Source organism: Mesoplodon bidens (assembly GCF_964165515.1).
Source record: "Mesoplodon bidens genome assembly, chromosome: 4".
Lineage (NCBI taxonomy): Eukaryota > Metazoa > Chordata > Mammalia > Artiodactyla > Ziphiidae > Mesoplodon > Mesoplodon bidens.
This window is the reverse complement of record NC_138160.1, coordinates 113126775-113150868: the sequence shown is the minus strand read 5'-3', so window position 1 is coordinate 113150868 and position 24094 is coordinate 113126775. Positions and strand designations below refer to the sequence as shown.

At 52.4% G+C, this 24094-nt stretch overlaps 1 protein-coding gene across 5 annotated transcripts in view; it reads left to right on the top strand.

The window, feature by feature from the left end:
• The window catches only part of FSTL4 (follistatin like 4), a 723812-nt gene that overhangs the window by 654566 nt on the left and 45152 nt on the right, over positions 1–24094 (top strand). For all 5 annotated transcript variants that reach the window (XM_081231116.1, XM_081231115.1, XM_081231112.1 and 2 more), the window contains 2 exons: positions 3552–3718; positions 17869–17989. In XM_081231116.1, the coding sequence (XP_081087242.1) occupies positions 3552–3718; positions 17869–17989 (288 nt within the window). The remainder of the gene's footprint in view (positions 1–3551; positions 3719–17868; positions 17990–24094) is intronic.

Below are 24094 nucleotides of genomic sequence, written 5' to 3'. Positions count from 1 at the left end.
AATCCCTCATTATATGGATGTCTAAACTGAGGCCCAGGGACAGGAAGGGACCTGCCCGAGGCCACTCGGGTGTCACCAGCAGAGCCAGGCCTGGAGGCCAGGTGTCCAGAGCCACAGCCAGGCATGTGCCCAGTTCGCTCGAGCCCCAGGCCACGATGCTGCCCCGTCTTTCCCTCACTGGGAAATCACCCTGGGAGATGGGGCCTGCGGGGGAGACGTGTTGAAAAGTAAATAACCGAGAGTGAGGGGCAGTTCATTTGCCATAAATATCTCCAGAATTTTAAAAGGATCTGGGGAATATTGACATGGACTAAATCTAATAAAATACTCATTTAATTAAACTTTAAATGACCCAAATATTTGCTGTTTGGTTAATATTTGTGTAGCTGATGGGAGCAGAATTATGATGGTTTTGTCAGTATTCGTGCATTCTAGTTTTGCATGCGGCTTTTCCGTGAAAATCATACATCTTCAGACATACAAATGTTCGAGGGTGCGCTCAGGAAAGATGCGGGAACTAGCTATCCCAGCGGCGGATGGCGAACCACACAGGCTTCCCACTCGGGTTGGTTGGTTGGTTGGTTGGTTGGCTGGTTGGTTGGTTGGTTGGTTGGTTGGTTGGTTGGTTGGTTTTTAGCCCTGTGCTATAGGCTCCTCCAGCCATTTTTCTACAACTGTTTAAAATGCAAGACTTTGGGGACACGTGGTGGAAGGGGCTCCTACACTGCACGTAATCTTACATTCCCATGCTCCTAGACCGGTAATTAAGTCCCCCGGGACCCCACCGACCACACTGCCTCCCCTCCCCACCTGCACCCACATTCTCCCTTTCCATCTCCCCATTCCCACCACACCCCAATCTTTTAAGGCAGTGGCTCTCAGGCCTCAGGTACCACAGAAGCCCCTGGATGATGGTTAAAACCTGATACCCATCCTGCCACCAGACAGTCTGTACCAACCTGGGCTTGAGGGGCAGGAGTCTGCGTTTTGATCAGTTGCCCCAGAGATGAGATGCAGGTGGCGGGAGGAACCATACCTGGAGAAGCAGAGTTCTGGAGCCCAGAGGAGGTCCTGCTTCCTCTGAGGGCCCCTCCCTGACTTCCCAGTTGGCCTTTTACTTTTACTCTGATTGGTGCTCATACGTGCAGAGGAAACATAGGTGCCTTTTGTAACATAACTGACCGCTTCACACACCCCACCCACCAGCCACTGGGAGAAAAATGTCCCTAAATGTTCAGTCCATTGTAAAGCTTAGTCTGAGCTGATCATTTTAACAGTCCACGTAAGTAATGCCCTAGCTAATAAAAATGCTTTGTGTCTCCAATTCCCAGCTCCCCAAGCTGGTTTCTGAGTGTAGAGGGAAGCGTGCGGCTGTCCACTGCCACCTCTGGTCCCCACCACGAGGACCCCTGGTCACGCTGTCCACGGACACCCGCGGCAGAGGTCAGCCCTGCTGTGCTCTTGGTCTGGACACTCTCAGCCTAGTGGAGTCCAGAGTCCCCACTGGCATGATGCACCCTCGAGGTCTGGAGGCCGTTCCGTCAGGCCCAGGTCTGAGAGTCCAATGCATTCCTCAGGTACAGAGGCCCAGAGCACACCCTGACCCAGCCAGGAACCTCTGGGCCCCTCCATGCCGCAAGGGACCGAGGGGGCTCTGGCAGACGAGCGCAGGCCCTGGCTCTCTGCCACATCTTTGTGGTCGCCTGAGGTGGTGGGATGCAGGCCGCTTGAGGGAGGGTTCAGCCTCCTCCTAGAGCCCCCCATGGTTCCCCTCACCCGCACACCATCAGGCATGCTCTCTGCCCTTCCCGCTGTCTCCCTCCTTATTCCCACACGCCTGGGACGAGGGGTGCCTTCCACACCCCCTCCCACTTCCACAGAGCACGGAGCCTTGTGGCTCTTCTGAGGAGGACGAGTTGTCTCCTCTGCACTTGGGCACAGTGGGAGCTAAACTATTTTAGCAAATTCTTCTCTCCCTCTCTCTACCCCTCTGAATCTCCAGAGCCTGGGCCTTGCTACAGAGGGTTAGCAGCTTCTCTGCCCTGAGCAATAAGCCTCGTGACTCAGAGGTGGGAGGGCAGCAAGCAGAACATGATTTAAGAGGGAACTTGAAATGCATCACTTTAATGTTTGTAAAATATTAACGCCAGTTGCGTCTGCATCAGTCACTCAGTGCTTATCTTTCCTCCTGTGGCTCCTTCAGCGGGAGTCACATTTTTCCTGTGTGTGATTGTCCCCTCTCCACTGGCCTGTTGGCTTTTTTTTCCTTCTTTATTTCCATTTTCTCCATTTTTCATCAATCCATCCATCCAACAAGCACTGATTAAGCACCTAGTGTATATCTTGTTCCTCTTTGTGGGCCCAGGGCCAGGCCACTGAATGTTTGCAGAGGGGAAAGGGCTTTGGGGCTCAGGATCAGACCTTAGTGCACCTGCTTTCCCTGCATCTGCTTTGCGGTGCATGGCATCTACAGCTGTTTTTGCTCCTCGTCCCCTCCTCCTTTCCCACACACACTGGCAAGAGGGTGTGAGCACAGGTGTGCTGCCTGGTCACAGCTCAAAAGTGTCTCACTGAGTCACAGAGCTCAGGTCCCAGCTCTGTGCCTTGCTGCACACCTGTCAGGCCCCCAGGTCCCAGCGTCTTTGCTGGCATCCCAGAGTAACACAGGCCCCCAGAGCCAGCCCCCTCCCTCCACTCTTGCTGCCTCTGGCTGCCTCCCCAAGCTCCCCAAGTAGATTTGGGGGCAGAACAGTGGAGAGGTAGTACAGTCAGTGAGCTAGTGACGCCCCCTCCAAGCCTCATCCCATTTTGGCATTTGAATACCCTGAGTTTGATTTTTTTCTTTAATCCTGAGAATTTCAAAAGGCCTGTGATCGCAGGGAGATATTTTAGACCCTTCCTCTTTGCCTGACGGATGATCAGTCTTAACGCCAGTTATCAAGTATAAAATGGCAAGGATGAATCATTTGTACAGCCTAAAGTACACTTCAAAAAATTAAAGGCTACAGTGCACGGTGGCTGAGCAGAAATCCAAATCCAAGTTCAGAGAATCCTTAGACAGAAACAAACCTTCAAAGGTCAGCCAGTTCATTCCCCAGACTTCAGACAGTGCAACCTTTAATTTGCCCCCAGGTGGATGAGAAACCTGTCGGCCCAGCCAGCAGACCTTGACAGCACTTGGCAAGGCCCCGACTCCAGGGGGCCTGGAGAGCACAGGGCAGGGCCAGCACACCTGGTTCCCTGGTTTCGGAGGGGCAGCCCACACTCTTAGCTTGACTCACAGATCCACAGCCCAGATACTTCCCCTACGCTAGCTGTGGTTCCTGACCTGATTTGCCTCAAACAGCCCTTTGAGCATTTAACGTAAGTTGTGGCCCCTCTCCCAGGAGGTGTGTCCATCTGTACATTTAGTCAGCACATCGTGGACAATGTTCCTGCTCCCGGAATTTGCCCGAGGCCCCTGACCTGCAGTAGATCCCTGTGGCTGTATCCCTTCAGGTATAGACTCCATCCCCTGGGCCTACAGCTGACGGCGTCTCCTTTCCCTGCAGAGGTGGTACAGCTCAGCCTCGCCCCTGAGGAGAGGGTCAGTGTGGCCACAGTGACTGTGGGCCTGAGCACAGTGCTGACCTGCGCTGTCCACGGAGACCTGCGGCCACCCATCGTCTGGAAGCGCAACGGGCTGGCCCTGAACTTCCTGGATTTGGAAGACATCAATGTAAGTCACCTGGCTCTGACTCTGAGCTCAGACGCACCTCCCAGGGAAGCCAACTGTGCAAGATGCCGAGATGCCATGTGGTAGCTGCAGGGCCAGAGGGCTTTCTTTTCACATCCCACGTTGGTGCCATTCAGCCTGTTGTCTGGTGTCTGGAGGTATCAGTCCCACCTCGTGCAGAGAATAGGATGGATGGTGGCTGCAAGCTGCTAGCCAGCCCCAGAATAAGGTGAACAGGGGAGGCGCGGTGGGCAGGGCAGGAGGTTCCTGGGCAGGGGAGAGCATCTGGCTGGGTGCCCCCCAGGAGAGACTCTGGACCCTGAAGCTGGGGAGGATACAGACAGCTGGATGCCGAGGAGGGGGTATTCCCTGTGGAGGGCAGAGGTGAGCCTCTGGGCTGGGTTGGCTGGAGGGCAGGGGCAGCAGGGTGGTGAAAGGAAAGATCAGGCCAGAGGGGCCTGCCCAGGAGCCTTGTTTGCTGGGAGAGGGGGTATGGATGTGATGAGTTGAGCAGAAGAAGAGAGCTCCAGAGCACTCACAGCCTAACGTGAGCAATGGGAGCCTCCTGGGTTCTGAGGGCCCAGGCACCCCACACTGGGGTCCCAGCATCACCCCACTCCGCCTTTATGACTGGACAGTTTCTTAAACTGATCCTCAGTGAATTAATCTATTAGAAGAGCAACATTATCGGTGCCTCCCTTCTACTGGACTTGAGGAATAAAGGGATTGAGTCAAGAATATGCACTGGCCCTGGTTTGGCACAGGATAAGGTGGCTTCCTGGGAGTTCATGTGAGAAGATGGAGTGATGTCACCCACACAGGGCGCTGCCAGGATGGTTGACAGGTCTTGAGCTACTGTGACAGGAATACAAGTTTCAGGCAGAAAAGGGGCAGCCCTGGTCTCCTTGGCTCAGGACAGGCCAACCCAGGATGGGCTGCTTGGCCCCAAGAAGGAAGACCTGTTGGGATGAGAGGTCCCAACAGTTCCTGTAGCCGCTGTGAGGTGGTGAGGGAAATGCTGGGGCAGAGGGAGCTGGCCTGGGCCGTGTGACCCATGAGATGGACTAGCACAAAGGGCAAGGGACCAAAAAGAGACCAATTGGTTTGCTTAGATGCAACACCATTCCAGCCATCAGCCCTGCCCTGCAATGGAGTGAGCATCACAGGAGGCAGTGAGCTCCCCATCCCTAGAGGCATACAAACTCAAGCAGGATCATGGTAAACAATGCTGCTAGCCACAAGAGGGCAGCTAAACCCCATGACTTTGAAGATCCCTCCCAACTCTGAGACTGCTTTGTGGGGAGAGAGGTCCAGCGTTTAATCCTGCAGGAACCACAAAGTTGGAATTCTGCTACTCCCTAGGCCCCTTTGGATGTGCCCTGGAGAACATGGGGGAAGCAGATGGGAAGAGGGGGTCACTCTAGAGTCCCACCCTGGGCAGAGCTGGGCAGAAGTGCCCTTGCCCCACCTTGGTCACACCAGGCAGGATGGTTTCCTTGCAATTTCCCCACTATAGTGAGCATAGCCTATATCCCACCCATCTCTGAATGTCAGTACCAGCACAAACCTGGTGGCTGCTTGATGGTCAGATGCTGGGTGAGCAGAATTCTTCATCTTCTGAGCCTAAGGTGCCCAGGGCTTGTCTACAATCTTAGCAAGGGAAGGCACTGTCCTATTTGTAAAGACTAGGGTGTATGTGTATGTGTGCATGTGCACATGTGTGTGGTGGGGTGCACATTTGTGTGTGCATCTCTCTCAAGGTGGGTTGTCAGCTTTTAACCATGTTTGGCCAGTAGTGATTAATTCAGAACTAGGTCAGGTCCTCCTGTGTCTGTCTGAACATCCATGTGCATTGCTTGATGCTCTATTTAAAGACATTAGAAATAAAGGCAGAGGCAGAACTCCTCTTAATGCACTTGCCAACGGTTAATTAAATTACTCTGTCTTTCCCCTCCCTCGAACATGCCTCCAGCACCAGCTCAATTGAATTTCTACTTTTCACAGTGAGGTTAGCAATTTGGGTAATTGTGGGTGCAACTGGAGATTAATGGCCTCTTGTTACCTCCCAGGAAACACTTGCTGCTCTGGGCAAGTCAGCAGCCCACAAGCAGGCAGGGACCTGTGCTTCTCAGAAACCCCAGCGTGAGGGTGCAGGGCAGCGCCAGCCCCGCAGGGGTCCTTGCCCGGTGCATGCGAGCACACACACACACAACACAACACAACACACACACACAACACGCTCACACACACACACACACACACACACCTGCCTTTAAGAGGGGAGGGACGCAGCACAGGCTACTCATGAAGGGCCAGGCTCTGGGGTCAAAAGGACCTGGGTTTAAGTCTCAGCTCTGCCACTTACTAGTTGAGTGACCTTGGAAATGGCACTTGACTTCTCTAGGCCTCAGTTTCTTCCTCTGTGGAAAAGGGATAAATAATAGATCCTGCCTCATAGGATTATAATGAGGATTAAGAGACACATGAAATTCTTAGCATATAATGTTCCATGCTAACTATTATCACTCTCATTTTCACAATATTACTAATTATTATTATTATTATGATGATGATGATGATGATGATGATTACTGCTCCCACCAGACCACACTGTCAACCCCTTGCAGCCTGAGTCCCCAAACAGCAGCCAGCGCAGTCTGGTGAGGCTCCCCGTCAGGCACATGTGACCCTGGGGTGCCCCTGCTGCCTGTAGTCGCCTTGATTCAGGTCAGCCTTGATTCATCCGGAGGGAGACACTGACCAGCCACCTCCGACAAGTCCAGGGCCGCCACCTTCTCTGAGCCTGCAGGGAAACGGGGATGAGGCTGTCCTTCTCGCGTGAGCATTTTCAGGCTGAGCGTGTCCAAGGACAGTGAGGAGAGCAGCCCCAGGAGGACATCAGGCTGGAGATGGGTAGAGCTGGGTCATCAGGATTCACAGGGCATTTCTGAAGCAAGATTGGTCCGGGGAGAAAAGCCCAGAGGGAGCTACCCTGGTCAAGCAAAGATCGAGGATCGAGGGGTTCTTAGAGCCCCCCAGCCTGTGGTATCTCAGCGCCCTCCCCCACCTGCCACAGTCAGAGATGAAACACGATCACAGGCCTTGTAATGAGCGACAGGCTCCGAAGTGCTGCACAAACAGGGGAAGCTGATCAGCTTACAAAACCCAAGGCGGGCAGATTAGAGAGCACCGATAGGTGTGGGCCTCCTTTCTTTGTCATTTGTATGAGACATCTTGATTGGCAACAAAATATTAATCACTTTTTCACTACTCTCTTAATGAGAGGCTTTCATGGGCAACAAAATATTAATTTGTCTTACCTGTTAAGAATTCTGTTAATGAATTCAGTCACAGAGCTATTACAGAAGGCCATGCTAATGACACATGTAATTAAACTTTTCTGACTTGCAAACATCAAGGATGCCTCAAGCATCAGAATAATATTTGATCAGAAAGTAAATGTACCCTTCTAGCCTGGAGCCAAGCAAGAAGGAGCCACTTGGATTCCCCAGTGAGCAATGTTGCTGTCAGGAGTCACCAATGTGTACACGGCCATCCAGATGGCCTACGTGGGGAGCCATCCTCTGGATTCACATAATAAGTGCCTGCGAGTGGCAAGCCCTGTGCCAGAGCGTAGAGCAAAGACATTCTCCCCGGCCTCGAGGGTGCAAGGTAGCACAGACCTGTTGTGCGCCGCCCCTGGGATGCCTGAGCCCCCTCTGCAGGATGCCTCAGCCTCACTGCACCACAGGCCATGAGGGTCCCTGCCTCAGCACGAGCCGGGAAAACAAACCCCCCAGGCAGAGGGCAGCACTAGGTACCAGGAGTGCAAAGGCCCCCAAGACAGGTGCTCCCCAGGAAGGGCGGGAATTCTGCCTCACCTCCCAGCAGCGGGTCTCTGGATTATGATACCTCCTTCTGTGCCTGGGTGATAAAAAATCAATAGTTTCTGTTCATGCATGTTCCCCAGAGCTCACAAAGGGCAGCCTGTAATTTGTTTACTTCCTGGCCAGCTGCTGGGCTCTTTACAGAAGCAGTGGTGGGTCTGGCGGCTTCAGACCTGGCCCTGTGGCCCCCACCTCAGCCCTCAAGGACCCACAGCCACTGCTCCAGCTCAGAAGCTGAGGGCAGGGGACAGGCACAGCAGCCCCCTGAGCACCACCTGCCCTGATCTTGGGCCAGGCTGCCAGCCAGGAGAGCACCTATGCTGGCGTGCCTGGGCAAGCCTGCACCCCGCAGGCCATGCACTGTGCGCCTGCGGTCAGCATGCCCAGCCTAGGCCTCTGCTCTGCTCAGACAGCCCTGTGCCACGTGGGGGAGGGCAGCCTGTCACTCTGGAGGGCCACAACCAGAGTCCATGGGGGACGTTTACCCTCAGGAAGGACTCTGCCTTAGGAGGCAGGGAGATGCCTCTCAACAGCGGTACCCAAGCGGAAAGGGGACCAGACAGGTGCCCCCTGAGGGCTCTCTGGGCTCTGGGGTCATACAGTGCTGTGATAAGGAAATTGTGTGGGAAGCACGGATGTGTGGGGCATGAAAGCCCTGCACAGGAGCCAGGAACCTTGCTTTTTCACCTGGACCACAGAGCCTCCATCTTTCCTGTCTCCCGAGGCCTGTCCCCTGAGACAGGCATCGGGGCTGGGGTGGGGGCCCATCTCTGAGGCAGATCCATACACTTCTCGCCCTACCCTGGCCTCCACACTAGGTGTCCTTGAGGTGAGGGGGAGGCTGCCTCACTTTCTGCAGAAGTGGAACCCATCCCAGGCTGCAGCGCCCTGCCCAGACCACACAGTAGCTACTCAGGAAGTAAAGTGACCATCCCCAAACCCAGTCTTCACGCCCTGCCCCAACAGTGTCACCTGCCCTCCCCTCGTAACTGTCTTCCTCACTGTCCCTTATATCCCCAAGGACAGGGGCTGCCCGTCAGGGGAGGAGAAGCAGGGAGAAATCATCCCCAAAGTCCCAGAAAATGGCTGACTCCTGAATCCTTGCTAGCGTTAATGCTGGTGTTTCTACCATCGGTACTAAGCCACTGCTGTGTCCAGGAGCCAGTTTCCATGCTAGTCCACTCACAAGCATTTAATCCTCAGCGCAGCCCTGTGAGGCAAGTGGGGTTCTGTTAGTCAGAGGATCCAGGAACTTGCCAGGGCCTGCAGCCAGCCTGCACACCCCAGCCAGAGCTCCCCGGGTTCCTTGCTCTTAGGACACAGCACCTAGCACCAAGCATTGCCAAGGCCTCGCCCTGGGGCAGCTGGGCCTGCCTCCTGCTTCAATAGTAACCACTGCAGTGTCCGAGCCCCAGTGGATGTGTCCCCTCCTGGTGCAGCCTGTGTGTCTGGGGCTCCAGATCTCGTTAGCCACCAGCCTCTGCCACAGCAAAGAGAAGGCAGAAGGCTCTGAGACCAGCACGTGGAATTGTTTGGCTGAGATATTCTCAGGGAGAGGGAAAAATTTTCTATTGTATTCTTCTTTAAAAAAAAAAAAAAAAAAAAAGGCTTATAGCAAACCCCATATATTGCAAATGACTTGAAAAAGCCACTCTTTTTTGCTGTTTTTTTTCTTTCACCAAATCTCCCTATTGGGGGCTTTCAGATGTCGGCAGGCAGAGTACAGTGACAAAAGCAGAAAAGCAAAAGCCATTAAAAGAAATTATTTGTGGCAGTGTTTGAAGGAGGTGTTAAAAGATTCACTTTTTCCCCGTGCCTCTATGGTGTAAAACCATGAACAAATAACTCTAATGAAGCATATGCTCTCAGCCAGCTCTTCTTTGGAAGTGAGTTATTAAAAAGACCAAAAGAGAATGATTTAAGAGCTCATGACTCATTTAATTTTTATTGTCTTTGTATGAACCAGTCATGAATCTATTGTAAAAAGATGAGAAGCGTTTGATTAGCATGGAGAGCTGTTTGCAACATGCTAGACAGTGGTTGTAGGTTCTGCATTAAAATAATCTCATTAAACGCTTGGGTACATTTTGGTTTAAAATCTTGGAAAACAGTATACTTGAAGCACTCAAAGCCTTTGGCCACCTCGTGTCAGAAACCCTGGTTACAGATGAACAACCAGTTCTTTTGAACTTTGGATGAGCTCAAGCCACAAGGAGAATTGGCCAGAGCTCTCCAAGAGACAGGGCCCGGGCCCATGGTACATCAGCCTGTGGAACGCATGGAGGTCTCTGCCCTCCCAAATACCTCCACCGGCCTTGGCTTTCTCAGTGGCCTCCTCAGGATCACCCCTCTTTCCCCATAGTGTTACCCACCAGGGTTCTTGGCCTCTTTAATCAGCAGAAATTGATCAGAGGCCAGACAAGAAATTCAGGCAAGGCTTTATTGGGGCCCCTGCTGCAGCAGCAGCAGCGGGGAGCGAGAACAAACAACAGGATCCCTTGCTGGCTCACTAGCTGAGCGGGGTGGAACCAGCGAGCTTGTTCTTTATATGCGGTGAGAGTAGGGTGTGTCCGGGGTGGGTCAGCTGGGGGGCCAGCTTACGTGGTTTGCCCACCCCTTCGGTGGTGGTGTGTGCAGAGGGCATGCGCAGTACCCTGCTTTTGCTCCCGACCCCTTGGTTTTGCTCCAGGCTCTTCAAAAGCGGCAGTTGGGTTTTTTGGTCTCTTTGTATCTTTCGTCCGGAATTTGCCCCAACTGCCCGTGCACACAGTTATTTGTAGTCCCATACAGTTTCTTTGTATTCTGTTGCTCGAGGAGAGGTGTGTCCAGGTGCAAGCACTGCAGCACTGCAGCAAAGGGGCCCAGGTCCCAACCTGTCTCAATAGTACTAGCTTCAAGGCTTTACTTGTGCTCAGTGACCTCTTGTGGCCCCATCTCAAAGGTACAGAGTCCCTCAGGAAGGTTCTGATCCAGCTTCTAGACCCTGAATGCAGAGCCCCAAGCCCTACGCAGGGGAGCTCACATTCAGGCTGCTTTCAGGCTTTATCTAATGAAAACGATACTGTGGTGAACATCCTTATACATACCTCTTTGCACATTTGTGTAAGCAGCCCTGTAAGATAAGTTCTTAGAGGTGGAATAACTATATCCAAGAGTGGACATGTTTTCAGTTTTGATGGATATTGCCAAATCTCCCTCCAAAAAAGTTGCACCAGTTTATACTCCCTCCAATGGTGTATAAGATTTTTAAACACCATAGCAGGAGAAAATTCTTGATTGCAAGCCTTGTTGGTCCCTGAAATGAGCCATGAAAGGAAATTTAATCAAATCCTCCCTGGGGTGTTTCCGGAACAGCAAGAATGCCTATCAGCTGTCTTGGCTGGGAGTGTGATCCAGGTTAGAGGAGCTGGTAAGGCCCTCTAGGCCTGGGGACTCGTGATGCAAGGGGCCCCCGGGGGGAGGGTTGCAGGGTTCCCAGATGAAGGCAGCAGGTTCGAAATGGTGTGGAACTTCAGTTGACCCTGCTGTGCAGTCTAGCGCCTGAGTCCCTTCCCACCCAGGCTGGGCACACAGGGCTGATCGGTTAAGGATCCGAAGCCCCATTCAGGGGCTCAGGCCTGCAACTCCCCGGAAGGCCCCAGGAGCTGCCACTCATCCACGTGATACACTCTAGAGTCGTGGCCAGTCAAGAGGTGTCTGGCCTCTGGGGATGGACGAGCTGGTGCTCAAAGCAATGTCTCTGGCGTGAGCCTTCTCGTACAGGTACCCAGGCCCCTGTGTGCACTCAGACACTCAAGCTTGTCCCCAGGGCAAATGCTTAGCATCCACACAACTGGGTCAGAATCTCCCCCATTTGAGTTCTGGAACCAATTACAAAGTTAGAGACAGCAGTTCATACAAGAGCGTCCTCACTCTGACATAGATTTCAAGTTGGGGAGTTCCCCAAACTACCTGTAGGTTTTATAATTTAAATAGAAGGACACACAGAACTCACTGAGAGCTGTTACACTCACCGTTAGGGTTTATTATCAGGAAGGAATACAGATTAAAATCAGCCAGGAGAAAAAGCCCACAGGGCAGAGTCCAGGAGTGTCCAAGTGCGGAGCTTCCATTGTCTCCTGGCGCGGTCATGGCTCCCGGCATAGACATGTAACAACAAACCTACCAAGTCTGTGTCCAGAGCCTTCACCAGCACTCGATCCCATACTGCTCGCGTGGCTGACCCCTAGTATCCAGCCAGGAGACAGGAGGCAGAGCTGGTACCATGTGGTGCAGGGCTCCCATCATAAATCACATAGTTAGATGCTCTGGTTTACTCAAGCAAACAAAGGCACATCCCAAGGCCTAGAGTTCACCTCCCAATAGCTGAGGGCAAAGGCCAGACTTCTCTCTGGGTAACGTTACTTCTTCACTTCACTTCCTATGGCTCCCCACGAGCCAGCACGCTAGGCTGACACACCTCCATTCATTCAGCAAACACTAACTGAGCACCCATTATGCACCAGGCACCATGCCACACATGGGCACAGGACAGGGGTGCACAGAGAGATGAGGTGCCTCCCCTTTGGCACTGACCACATAAACCCCAGGCAGCAAGTGACTGCACACTCCCCACAGTCCTGGGGAAGCCCGGAGCCTCCCCACAGTGTCTTCTCCCACACCTGTGGCTCCCTGTCCTGGGCCAGGCCTGGGAGTGGGCAGGAGGACAGACCCACTCCAGGCTGCTCACTGAACGTGACTGTCCATAGCAGCCTTCCCCTGGGGGCTCGGTGGCCACTTAGGCATTGCTTCAAGTTGCAGGGACTTCTCTTTTAAGAGGACTTTGATCAAGAGGACTGCTTCTGCAGGCCCAGAGTGACAGGTCTGTCCTCTGAGGGGCTAGAAGGAGGTGACCGACACGGGAACCCCAGTGTGAGTCCGAGGGGTCAGCTGTGTAGAGAGAGCAGTGGTTTGGAACACGTGTGTGCACACATGCTCATGTTTACTGCATGTGTTCACAAGGATGTTTGTCTGTGCACACCAGTGATGCATCTGGTCTTTGCTGGGTCTGGATGATGGATATGTGTGTTCATGTGAGTGCAGACATCTCTGAGGACCGGCTATCACCAAGGCGCTGCATCGCTCAGTGTTTGGGTGCATTTGTGCAGGTGAGATGCTAGGGTTAGTGGAATTCTGGGGGCCAGAGTCAAACCAGCCTGGAGGAAAAGACCCTCTCCTTTACTCCATCCTCTCCAAAGAGAGCCAAGAGTGCTCCTGAGAAGGGCAGAGCTAGAAAAGCTCTGAATAAATGTTTCTAAACTTTGTAGCACTGACAGTACCATTAACCTAACCTCTGAAATCACTCTGGAGTCCTTGTGTCTAACGTTTAGTCACTAAGTAATCAGCACTGATGGCTCATTTTCGTATTACTTAGACCTGACTCACATGTATCACTATGACAACATCCCCCATCTTGCCTCTGCTTAAATATTGTTTAATACTGAAGTTTCGTTTAATTACTTTATTAAGGGCAGATACTTAGAAAATAGCTTTTTAAAAGGCAAAAAATGTATCTTTAAGTAAAACTGTCTCTTTTCCAAAGACAGATGTGCATCAATACAAAGAATGGTCTAATCTGGCATCTGTTTATTTCTGGAAGGAACCTTGATTTTGCTAATACATTTCTACGCATCAGAGCAAAAGAAAAAAAAAAGCCATCCATAAAAAGACAGTTACAGGGCCTCCCTGGTGGCGCAGTGGTTGAGAGTCCGCCTGCCGATGCAGGGGATACGGGTTCGTGCCCCAGTCTGGGAGGATCCCATATGCCGCGGAGCGGCTGGGCCCGTGAGCCATGGCCTCTGGGCCTGCGCGTCCGGAGCCTGTGCTCCGCAACGGGAGAGGCCACAACAGTGAGAGGCCCGCGTACCGCAAAAAGAAAAAAAAAAAAAAAAGACAGTTACAGAGATGCAATCAAGCACTGATAGCAGCATTCAGACACACCTCAGAAAACCTTCAGGAGAAGAAGGATTGCAGGTTTAGTTTTATGTAATTTCTTATAAATCAATTTTTAAAGTAATTTTCTTACATCCAATGAGGTAACTCTGATTTCTGTAGCCAGTATTCATGCTCCAGAAAATAATATGCACTTTTTTGCTATAATTATATGATGCCTATTGTTTCATCCCAGAGCCATTATTTTATTTAGTACAGAGTCAGGTTCTCCCCAGAGCCTAACTCACAGGCTGGTAATGAGTTAGGTGCTCAAAGTAGAGCCATAACGCATCCGGCAACCCACACACGTCCACACCTGAGCTATCACCCAAGGGATATGCCTCTGTTCCCAGGAGCAGTGAGGAAAAACAGACAGAGAGGTTAAGCAACTCTGTTAGGGGCTCCCAGAAGCCATCAGCCTGGTCTGGGACTACACGCATGGGCTCTGCCTGCTGCGCTGAGTTGAGCCCTCCCAGTGTGCCCAGGCCTGGGAATGCAGCATGGAGAAGCGGGCAAGGTGGGAAGGCAGGGACAAGACTTGAGACCAGCTCTCTGCCTCCCCACCAGCCACTTGCTTTGGACCCCATGTGATTGGTAACATTTGGGGGCACAGGAAGGCAGGAGGTGGGCGCCTCCATTGTCAAACCCAAAGAACGGGAACCAGGGCACAGCCCCAGCAGAGAGCCTAGCTCAGCGCCTTGTACAGTCTGCTCAGCAAATATCTACTAGGGCTCACTCTGTGTCAGGCCCCGCTAGGCACTGGGGACACAGCAGTGAGCACCAGGCACGAGGGTGGAGCTCACATTCTAGTTGGGGAGACACGTGGCAAACAGTATGCTAAATGGGAGTAAGTAAGTGCCAGGTGCTCCATGGGGGTTACAGATAGGGCCGGCAGATAACATATGAGTGGACTTGAAGGAGGTATAGCAAGCCAGACTGATAGTCCTGGGGTAGTGGGACAACAAGGAGAAAGTTCCTGAGGGGGCAGGATGCCAGGCATGTTGGAGCAACAGCAAGGGGCCACAGTGCTGGAGAGGAGTGAGCAAGGGAGAGTGGAAGGAGACGGGGCGGAGAGGGGACGGCAGGTCATCCCTGCAGACCCTCTAGGGCTGGAACTCTGATTGAGGGGGGCGTGGTCTGGCTGCGGCACAGAGGGGCAGCGGCAGAGGACTGTGCGTCTGGCCCACGGCAGTAGCAGTGGAGGTGGTGAGAGAAGGTCAGACTCTGAATATATTGCGCAGGAGAGCTCTACTTTCTCACCCCCTGGGGACTGGGCATGTGTTTTGCTGTATGGTTTTCAGGGTTTTTTCTGAGGCTTAAACAAAGTGACGTATGTCAAGATTCCTAGCACACAGTTAGCTCGTGGAGACTGTAAGCTGGTGTTATTACTGGGCACCACTCTGCAGTTGATCTGTGGGAGCCTCAGCCTGGGGGCTCTTCTCAGCCTGGGGTCCCATGACCACCCAACCCCACTGAGGTGGCGAGAAGAGCAGGGGGTGCCAGAACCTGAGACTGACTACAAGGGCCCTCCTGTGAGGAAGGGCTGTGGGTATGAAGGCTCAAGAAGGCAGCACAGAGGGAAATGCCAGGGGAGCCCCAGCACCAAACCCCTTACAAGCAGCTCTGGTGTTGCCCTTTGGGATGGAGTCTGTCCAGGAACCAACCAAATGAGGTATTGAGGTTCCCCAAGGTGGGGCCACACCCAGCTCCCCAGCCCTCTTTCGAGATGCCATTCCACCACTGAGACTCCAAGCAAAATGTATTTTCCTGCAGATTTAGGTTTTGACACAGGAAACAGCTTAGATTAGAAATATGTCAGCCCCAGAACTGACTAATCATTAACTTTTCATAAGCAACTCAGGTATGAACCCTTTATGTCTCTGTTATGGCACAGGACAATTAAGCTATCTAGTGTTTTATTTTTATTAGGGAAGCTTCCACTGCGTGATAGGAATGGGGCTTTTTACAGCAGAGCAGTGTTTCAGAGAAAACTCTAAGGGTTTCTCACAGCAGCCTTCTCCAATATTTCACTCCACTGGGAGCACTTCTGAGTATTTTTTCCTTGATACCGAAAGCAGGCTGCATGCATCCACTCTCCACCTTCCAACCTGTGCCTTAACCCAAACCTCTCTTGGGCCTGCACCCTTCATTGGGTTAATTAGCCAGAAAGCATCTTTAGAGGACTCATGATGGTTGTGGCCAGGCCCTTGGACAATCCTTGTGCCACACGGACTTGGTGGCCTTCCTTCCCTCCTGCCACGAGATTGCTTCTGTGGAAAAAGGAAGCTCAGGAAGGACAGGGAGAATGATGGGAGGGATGGTTTGGTGTTGTCTCCAGGGGGTCAAGAGGAGTTTTGCATCTTCTGTTAATAGTAAGAAAAGTAGCAGCCCCCATGTATGTCACACTTCCCACACTGGAAAATGTACTCGTGGGCATTCTCTTGCCAGATCTCCCCATCACCCCAGGAGGCAGATAGGGCATATAAATTGTCCAAAACTTACAGGTGGGGAAGCCAGTGCCCAGAGGGATGAGGGAACATTGGTCAGTGCCAGAGTTCAAGCTAAAACCTGAGTATCTTGAGTGCCAGCACTGGGCTTCCCCCATCACTCCTCACAGCTAGTACTGCCCAGCCCTGTTTCTCAACAGGGAGCCAGGACCTCCTCTGTCCCATCAGCTCTGAGCACCACACCTCGGAGATGTTTGGTAGCTAAAGCCAAACATGATGAAAGGTCTCCCTGAAACAACGGTAATTCCATTCCCCAGCATGTCTGCAGTTGGTGCCTGGACAGGGCCAGCATTGTGCATTGTTCTGCAGGAGACAAGGCAGCTGGCTGGAGAGGCCCTGGGGGAGTGCTGTGTGCCCAGCGCTCACCAGGGGACTCTGACCAGCTCAAAGCCCCCTCCTGCCCATCCCTCCCCACGTGCTGGCCAAATAGGATCCCACTCTGTGAGGCTGCAGAGGTCATAGGGACAAGGCTTACTGAGCCATTTCTCATGGAACCCCTGGCATCCGCCCCTCCTGCTCTCTAGTACATCCCTGCCCTTGTTTTTTGTTTGCCCTCATTTTCCTCAGAGTTCAGCTTCCCTTCTCTTAGGTTACCCAGATCTCTGTAAGCTGCCTGAAATTATTTAGCGATGAAGGTGAGATCTAAACCAGTGGTAGGCAAACTATAGCCCATGGGCCAAAGGCAGCCCACCACATTTTTTTAAATAAAAACGGGAATAAAGACACAGACCTGGGGCTTCCCTGGTGGCGCAGTGGTTGAGAGTCCGCCTGCCGATGCAGGGGACACGGGTTCGTGCCCTGGTCTGGGAGGATCCCACATGCCGCGGAGCGGCTGGGCCCGTGAGCCATGGCTGTTGAGCCTGCGCGTCCGGAGCCTGTGCTCCGCAACGGGAGAGGCCACGACAGTGAGAGGCCCACATACCGCAAAAAAAAAAAAAAAAAAAAGACACAGACCTACTTGAGAATGGACTTGAGGATATGGGGAGGGGGAAGGGTAAGCTGTGACAAAGCGAAAGAGAGGCATGGACATATATACACTACCAAACGTAAGGTAGATAGCTAGTGGGAAGCAGCCGCAGAGCACAGGGAGATCAGCTCGGTGCTTTGTGACCGCCTGGAGGGGTGGGATGGGGAGGGTGGGAGGGAGGGAGATGCATGAGGGAAGGGATGTGGGAACAGATGTATATGTATGACTGATTCACTTTGTTATAAAGCAGAAACTAATAAAAAAATAAATAAAATAAATAAATAAAATTTCATTGGAGCATAGTGATACTCATTAATTTAGGCATTGGTATGGCTATTTTAATGCTACAAGGCAGGGCTGAGTAGTTGACAGAAACCCTATGGCCCAGAAAGCCAAAAATGTTTGCTATCTGGCCCTTTAAGAAAAAGCTGGCTGACCCTAAAGGAGGCCGCCCTCCAGAGCTTCTCAGCAGGTGGACAAGAGATCAGGAAACCAGCCAAGCAGCAGCACAGGAGGGGCAGGTGAGCCCAGTTGTAGAAATGGAGAGGGAGGGTGCTGGGGAAGGTGTTCAAGCCAGACCTCGCAGAGAAGGTGAACAAGATCTTAAAAGGATGTACAGGGTCTGGGCAAGCAACACAGAAGAGACATGGAGGGCCTGCTGCCCAGCCCTGCAGGGAGCTCTGGCTGAGTAAGGGGGCCAGGCAGAAAGGAAGTGTCTCGCAGCTACAGGGTTTCTGTTTTCCTGCAAAACCAGAGACCTGGCTATCCTTCCCAGGCTACTCAACAGAGAAGCCAATCTTGTTGTCTTCCTTGCCCAAGCAGGACTTTGGAGAGGACGACTCCCTCTACATCACCAAGGTGACCACCATCCACATGGGCAATTACACCTGCCATGCCTCTGGCTACGAGCAGCTGTTCCAGACCCACGTCCTGCAGGTGAATGGTTAGTAAATGGCTTCATGCATGTTGTCCCCCCAAAGTGTTCCCAAACGCTGCTCAGAACAATCCTCCTCCCCTCCTGCATTCTGTCTTCTTAAAGAAATACCTGACCCCAAAATGTCCCATCTTTCCTGTAAGTAGAGAGGGGCTGGGGAGGGGGGTGGGCAGACAGGGGCAGAGTCTGCCAACTCATGTACTGGTCTGGCTTTCCCCAGAGCCTCCTCTGATGAAGTGAGTCAAGGTGGGAGGGGGTGAATCACTTAGGCAGGTCACACCCAGCATCTCCAGCAGGCCCCTGTAGAATGTGGAGTGCGCCCTGTAGGTGATGTTACCAAACCGAACTTGGGTCCACCCGCCTGCTCAAGGTAAAGCCAGTCTACTGATACTGGGTTGTGGTGAAGGAAAGCGCAGCATTTACTGGAGGGTGCCAAGCAAGGAGTCCAGGCAGCTAGTGCTCAAAAGGACCCAACTCCCGAAGGCTTTCAGGGAGAGGTTTTCAAAGACGGGGTTGGGGGGGGGTTTGCTTTGGGGTGCGTGATCAGCTCGTGGACATTCTTTTGATTGGTTGGTGGTGAGGTAATCGGGAGTCAACACTGTCAACCTTCTGATTCCAACCAGTCTGGGTTCTATGTACTTGTGGACAGCATAGAGTTAACTTCTTCCACCTGGTGGGGGTTTCAGTATCTGCAAAACAGCTCAAAGGACATGGCTCAGAATGTTATCTGTAGCCCTTGAGGAGGAACTAAAGGTCCTTGACTTTGTTTAATGACTAAACTATTATTATTTTGTCTTGCTTAACTGTTTTCCTTTCTGCATTTTCTCACTTGTCTGATTAAATTTATTCTTTGGCACTCAGGGCAGGCCTGGGAGTCTAAAGGTTTTCTATAGCAAAAGGCAGGTGGAGGACATGGGGGTTGTGGAGGGAGTCTGTCCCGGGAAGGCCCCATAGGGTCCTTCCTGCTCGGTTACAGTGACATGGAGATGGCAAGCTGTTGTGGTCTTGATCCAGTGAGAAGCAGACACTGTCTAGAACACGCCACTCCTCCTCCAGGTACTGTGGACCCAAATCACGTATCCAGTTGGGAGGCCTTACTTTCTGCAAAAGGGTCTGCTTCCCACCTCCCTCCCCCAGAGGCTTAACGAGCCTCAGCTTGGGCCCAGGCAAGCAGAACCTCAGCAGGCTGGGCAGGTTTTCTTTGCTTCTCACAGGCCCCTGTGTTGCCAGGACTCCCAGAAACTGAGAAGAATTAACCCCTGCTGATGACCACATCAACAATTACAACAGGCAATTACAATAGGCAGTGTTTTCTGAGACTTTCTCTGGCCAGTCCGTGGGCTAACACATCACATGGACTCTCCCAATCAGTATATTTTAACCCACTTTATGGATGAGTCTCTAGGTAAGGTCACTTTCCTGGGGTCACACCCAGGTGTCATTCTAGACCCAGGGCTTGTGCTCTGCCCTCTGTCACACTGCTGGCCACTCCAGCCATCACAACAAACAAGCCATCACAGTGCCATGGCAGATCAGCACTCCAGGGAAATTAGACGTGTCCAGCCACGCCCAGCTGGGCATCACTGCTTTCACCAAGCAGACCTGAGCAGGGCGTCTGTGCACCAGAGAATAACGTGAAAGCTCCAAGTCAGCCCCAGGTCCTTTGTGCCAGCTGTGTCCAGGGCTTCTGCTCTGATAAAGTATACACGGTGTTGAGAATAATTACATCATGAGATTCAGTGTCACTTACCTCTGGGATCCTGGGTGACAAGCCATTTAAGGACAACAGAGTGAGCTCAGCTTGCCTCTACATTTGTCCTATTGGATGTTTTAGGGATTTTTATGTTCATATGTGCCGAAGCCATATTTTATTAGTATTTCCCTTGAGCTGGGACATATTTAATCCTTTGGGGCTTTGTGGCTGTGTTTGTTGTCTTGAATCAGGGTGTACATTGAAGTTTCTGGATTTCATCAGAAATAACCCAGGGGTTCCCAGTTATAATACCCCCTGGGTGAGTCATCCCAGGCTGCCATTCAGAGGCCGGTCTGGTGTGCAGCAGGCGGGCAGTGTCTGGGCCGCTCCCTGAGCAGGGCTGCTCCAGGGGCGGAGCGTGTACTCTGCAGTGTGAAGAGGGCTTTATCATCTATAGCTAGAAAGTGGTGCCCAGCATTGTACAGTGTTGGTGAATGTGTGGTTGCAGAACTCCGCACGGTTTGGCCCAGGTCCCTCGGGTCCTCAGACCAGCCTGAAAAAGGGAAATCACCCAGGATTCCCAGATCCTCCATCCAGCCCTTCGCATCCTGCCCCCATCTCATAAGAACCGAGGGTACAAGGAGAGGGCTTGAGCCTGGTCCCCTTCATTTCCTCCAGAACAAATCTGTGGGGAAGGGAGGGGATCCACCAGCCCAGGAACCAGAGTAACTCGTGAGTGAGAGCCTGTCCTCGCCTCAGGCGCCTGCAGGAGACTCTGTGGTCTTAAACACCTTTAATACATGAATGGCAGGTCCACGGTGCTGGGAGGGCCCTTCTGCCTCCTGTTCCCCCAGAATTCTGAGACAGAGCTCATGATGGGAATGAGTCATTTCCTCCTCCCGGTGCTGAATCTGGGAGCAAGGCCCAGGCCCACGGGCACCATGTGTTGCTGGGCTGAAAGTAGAGACTTGGCTGCTTCCTGTTGCTTCCCGAGTGGGGAGTGGACTCTGCAGCTGGCACTGGAGAGTTCTATTCGAGCCTCCCCAGGCACTCCACTCCCACCCACCCCCCAGCCCAGCGATTGCTAAAGAGGCTGCTTGGGGCCTAGGGGAGTCTAAATAGCAAAACCTCCCCACTGAGATCCAGAGAGAGGCCACCTGAGATCCATTTCCTAACTGCTGAGAGATTTAAGACTTCTCTTCCAGCCAAAGTACTAGAGTCAGCAGCAGCATGCTGGGACCTCTGTATTTTGTGGTGGGCTTTCCACCTCATTCCATGGCTTACTTTGCTCAGTTCCATGATGGCTGGGCTGGGCCATTAGGGTGGGCCTCACTCCAGGAGCCCACAAGGTCCCTGGGCTGGGCTGACCCCCAGGCACTTGGGAGTGGCATTAGGGTCCATTAAGCAGCTTTCTCATGGGAGCACCATACTAAGGTAGATCTGGTGTTGCCTCCCAAGGACATGAGTCCATTGCCTGCTGACCAGGGAGCAAGACACGAGGTTTTCAGAGTATTCTAGAAGTGAAGCGTGCTGTGTTGACTGAGAGAGAAAACCTCCCTATCTGTGTGGGAAGGTGGGAAAATGTCATTGAAAGTAAAATGGTACGAAAGACACAATTACAGTAGGAACATTTACTGAATAATTACTGGGCACCATCTCTGTTTCACAGATGAGGAAACTAGGGCTCAGAGAGATTAAGTGATTTGCCCAGGAACCCCAGCCCTACAATTAGTATATAACTGCAAAATGGATCTTGACACCAAAGCCTAGACTCTTGACGCCTTCTCTGCCCCATCCTCCCCTTTGGGACATTGCACTGTTGCTGTTGGTGAATCCAGATGTGGTCATTCAGCAGGTCAGTGTTGATCTGCTGTCAAGGGTGGGGCACACTGTGGGGGACCAGGGACAGAAAACCTGCCTCGTTTATCCCCGAAACAGCTGGCTTAGCGAGCACCCAATGAAGGACCCACAGCGTAGATATAAGGGCAGGCCCTGCCTGCAGCAGGACTGAAGTTGATGACCTGCACGGCTTGGTCGTCCAGCTCCAGGTGGGCTTGGCAGATCACTGTGCAGGTGCCTGATGCTGCTCAGGTTCCCAGGGGGAGGCCCAGGAGGGCTGGGCTGCTGCGGAAGGCTCACCAAGGCGGTGGGCACGGGGGGCTTCCGGGCAGGAGGACTGGGAAGGTGAGAAGGCACCGTCTGTGCTCAGGACAGAAGGAGCACTGCTTTGCTGAGGCATCTCATGGAGAAGATGTGAGAAAGCTATAACAGATTCATCTGTGGGATTTGTTCCTTTTCGTCAGTCATCCCAAGCGTGAGTCAAAAGCATGAAAGATGTCCCAGAGCAGCTTGAGTAGAATTGGTGGGGTCGCCCAGCTGTGCTGTGGGTGGTGGGATTTGGTCCCCTCTTGGCCAGGCAGATGGCCTGTGGCTTACTGAGCCGAGGCGGTGCCCAGAACACACAGATAGGGAACAATTTTCTGTCGGTTCCTTCTCCTTGCTTCTCCTCAGTCAGAGGGAGGACAAGAAGGGGAGGATGATGAAGCGGGGAGAGGAGGCCCTGCCAGCTCCCTGCCTCTCTGAGGGCTCAGAAGACTCCACGTGAATGTCAGGTGTGCTGGGGAGGCAATGTGTAGCCAGTGGGCCCAATAGGCAGGGATACCGCACGTGCGAACAGGAGCTGGGTGGCGCTGTTCCACCCAAGGCACGGCGCAGACCTGAGCTGGAGACGCCTCTGTCATAGGGTCAAGACATGAACTCTGAGCCAGAGAGACCTGGATTCAAGCCTAGTACCTATCCAAGTGCTGGTACTTCCTTGACGTACATCTTTGGCGAGTAAACACCTGTAAAATGGGAATAACAATAGTGCCTCCTCCCTTATAGGCCTGATGAGATAGGATATGTGTCAAATGCTTGGGAAATGTCTGGCCAGATATAATTCAAAGTCCAAGATGGGACAGATATGGGGGAGATTTTGTTTTGTCTCAAGCCATATTTAACTGTAGTTGGTGGACACAGATGGTCTGAGCTGGTAGCCCCTCAGAGACCTTCCAACTCATTATACAGATGGGAAAATCAAGACCCAGAGGAAGTTGCCAAGCCAGGAATAAAATATAGACTTCTCCCTGGAGCTGCCTCCTCCCTGGTGGCAGGGGCAGGGCCCCATATACAGGGTGGGTCACCATCTTCTGGAGCTTCTTCTCCATCCAGGACTCTGCCTTGACCTGGTTTGCTAAAGGAAACCCTTCCAGGCAACTATTTCCTTTCTGAAATTATTAGTATAACTTCCCCATAGGCCAGACCTCCCAGAGATGAGGCCCAAACACTGGCATGATTTATAACTTCATGCAAACTTCCCACATTGCTTCCATAGGAGGAACAGAAACTTCCAAAATAAATGATTAATCCATTAAATTAAAAACACCCTCAACCGCCCCACAGTTCAGACAAGTAACGATTCATTCCCAAAACACAATAGTAATCTCTCAAATCTGTTTATTACTCTAGCTTGGTACTTTTGTGAATGTGCCTCTTACTTAAGACATATTTATGCTGCCTTTCACCTTGGAAATGATTGATGTTTCCCAAAGAAAATGTGTCTTTGTGTTATGTATTCAAATATTTTCATGGGAAGGTTTTGCAAATTTAAAAGAAAACGAATGTGTTTATCCCAGATACATTAATTTGAATGCTTTTTAGTGTGTGAATTAACACAAAGGAAGAGGGGAGATCAGGGCCAGAGGAAAAGAGTTGGGCCTTTGCATTGCTGCTGGCAGAAAGCTGTGTCTCCACCCGATCCCTACCCTGGGAAGGGTAGTTTCTCACAAAGAAAATGCAGGACTTTTTCTGGCAGGACCCTGGCCAAGAAGGGGCCAAGGGTACCAAGGTCCTTGATGCCTCCCTGCCCAGGGTTCTCCGTAGGCCCTCCCTGTCCTGGCAGGAGGCTGGATCAGGGCTCTGGCTGCAGTGCTCTCTCAGAGCCCGGGGCCTGTTCCACACCAGCTGCAGTCTTAGCGATGCCTCATCACATGCAAGGAGGACATTTGGGTCCTGAAGGCAGTGGCTGAGCTTCTACCCAAATGATGGGATGATTATTTTTTCCCTCTAACATCCTATTGCCAGTTTTCAACTTAGCAAAGGTCAGGTCAGGGCAAAACGGGCTTCTTGGTGAAGCTCCTTGGTACTCCGGGGTTTGCCTTCGATGTCACAGGCCCGCTCGTGCCAGGCATGGAGCTGGGAAGATCCAGGAGGCTACTGGCCCCGATCTAGCCAGGGATCTGGGCCTGTCTGCAGGGCCCCCTCCCACTGCTGCTGACTGGGCTGTGCTTCTTTGGCCTCCTCCACGCCAATCCCTCAAGAACCATAGGAGGGCAGGCCCAAGCCACTGGTTCACGGAGAGGCAACAGCAGCTTGCATCCCCG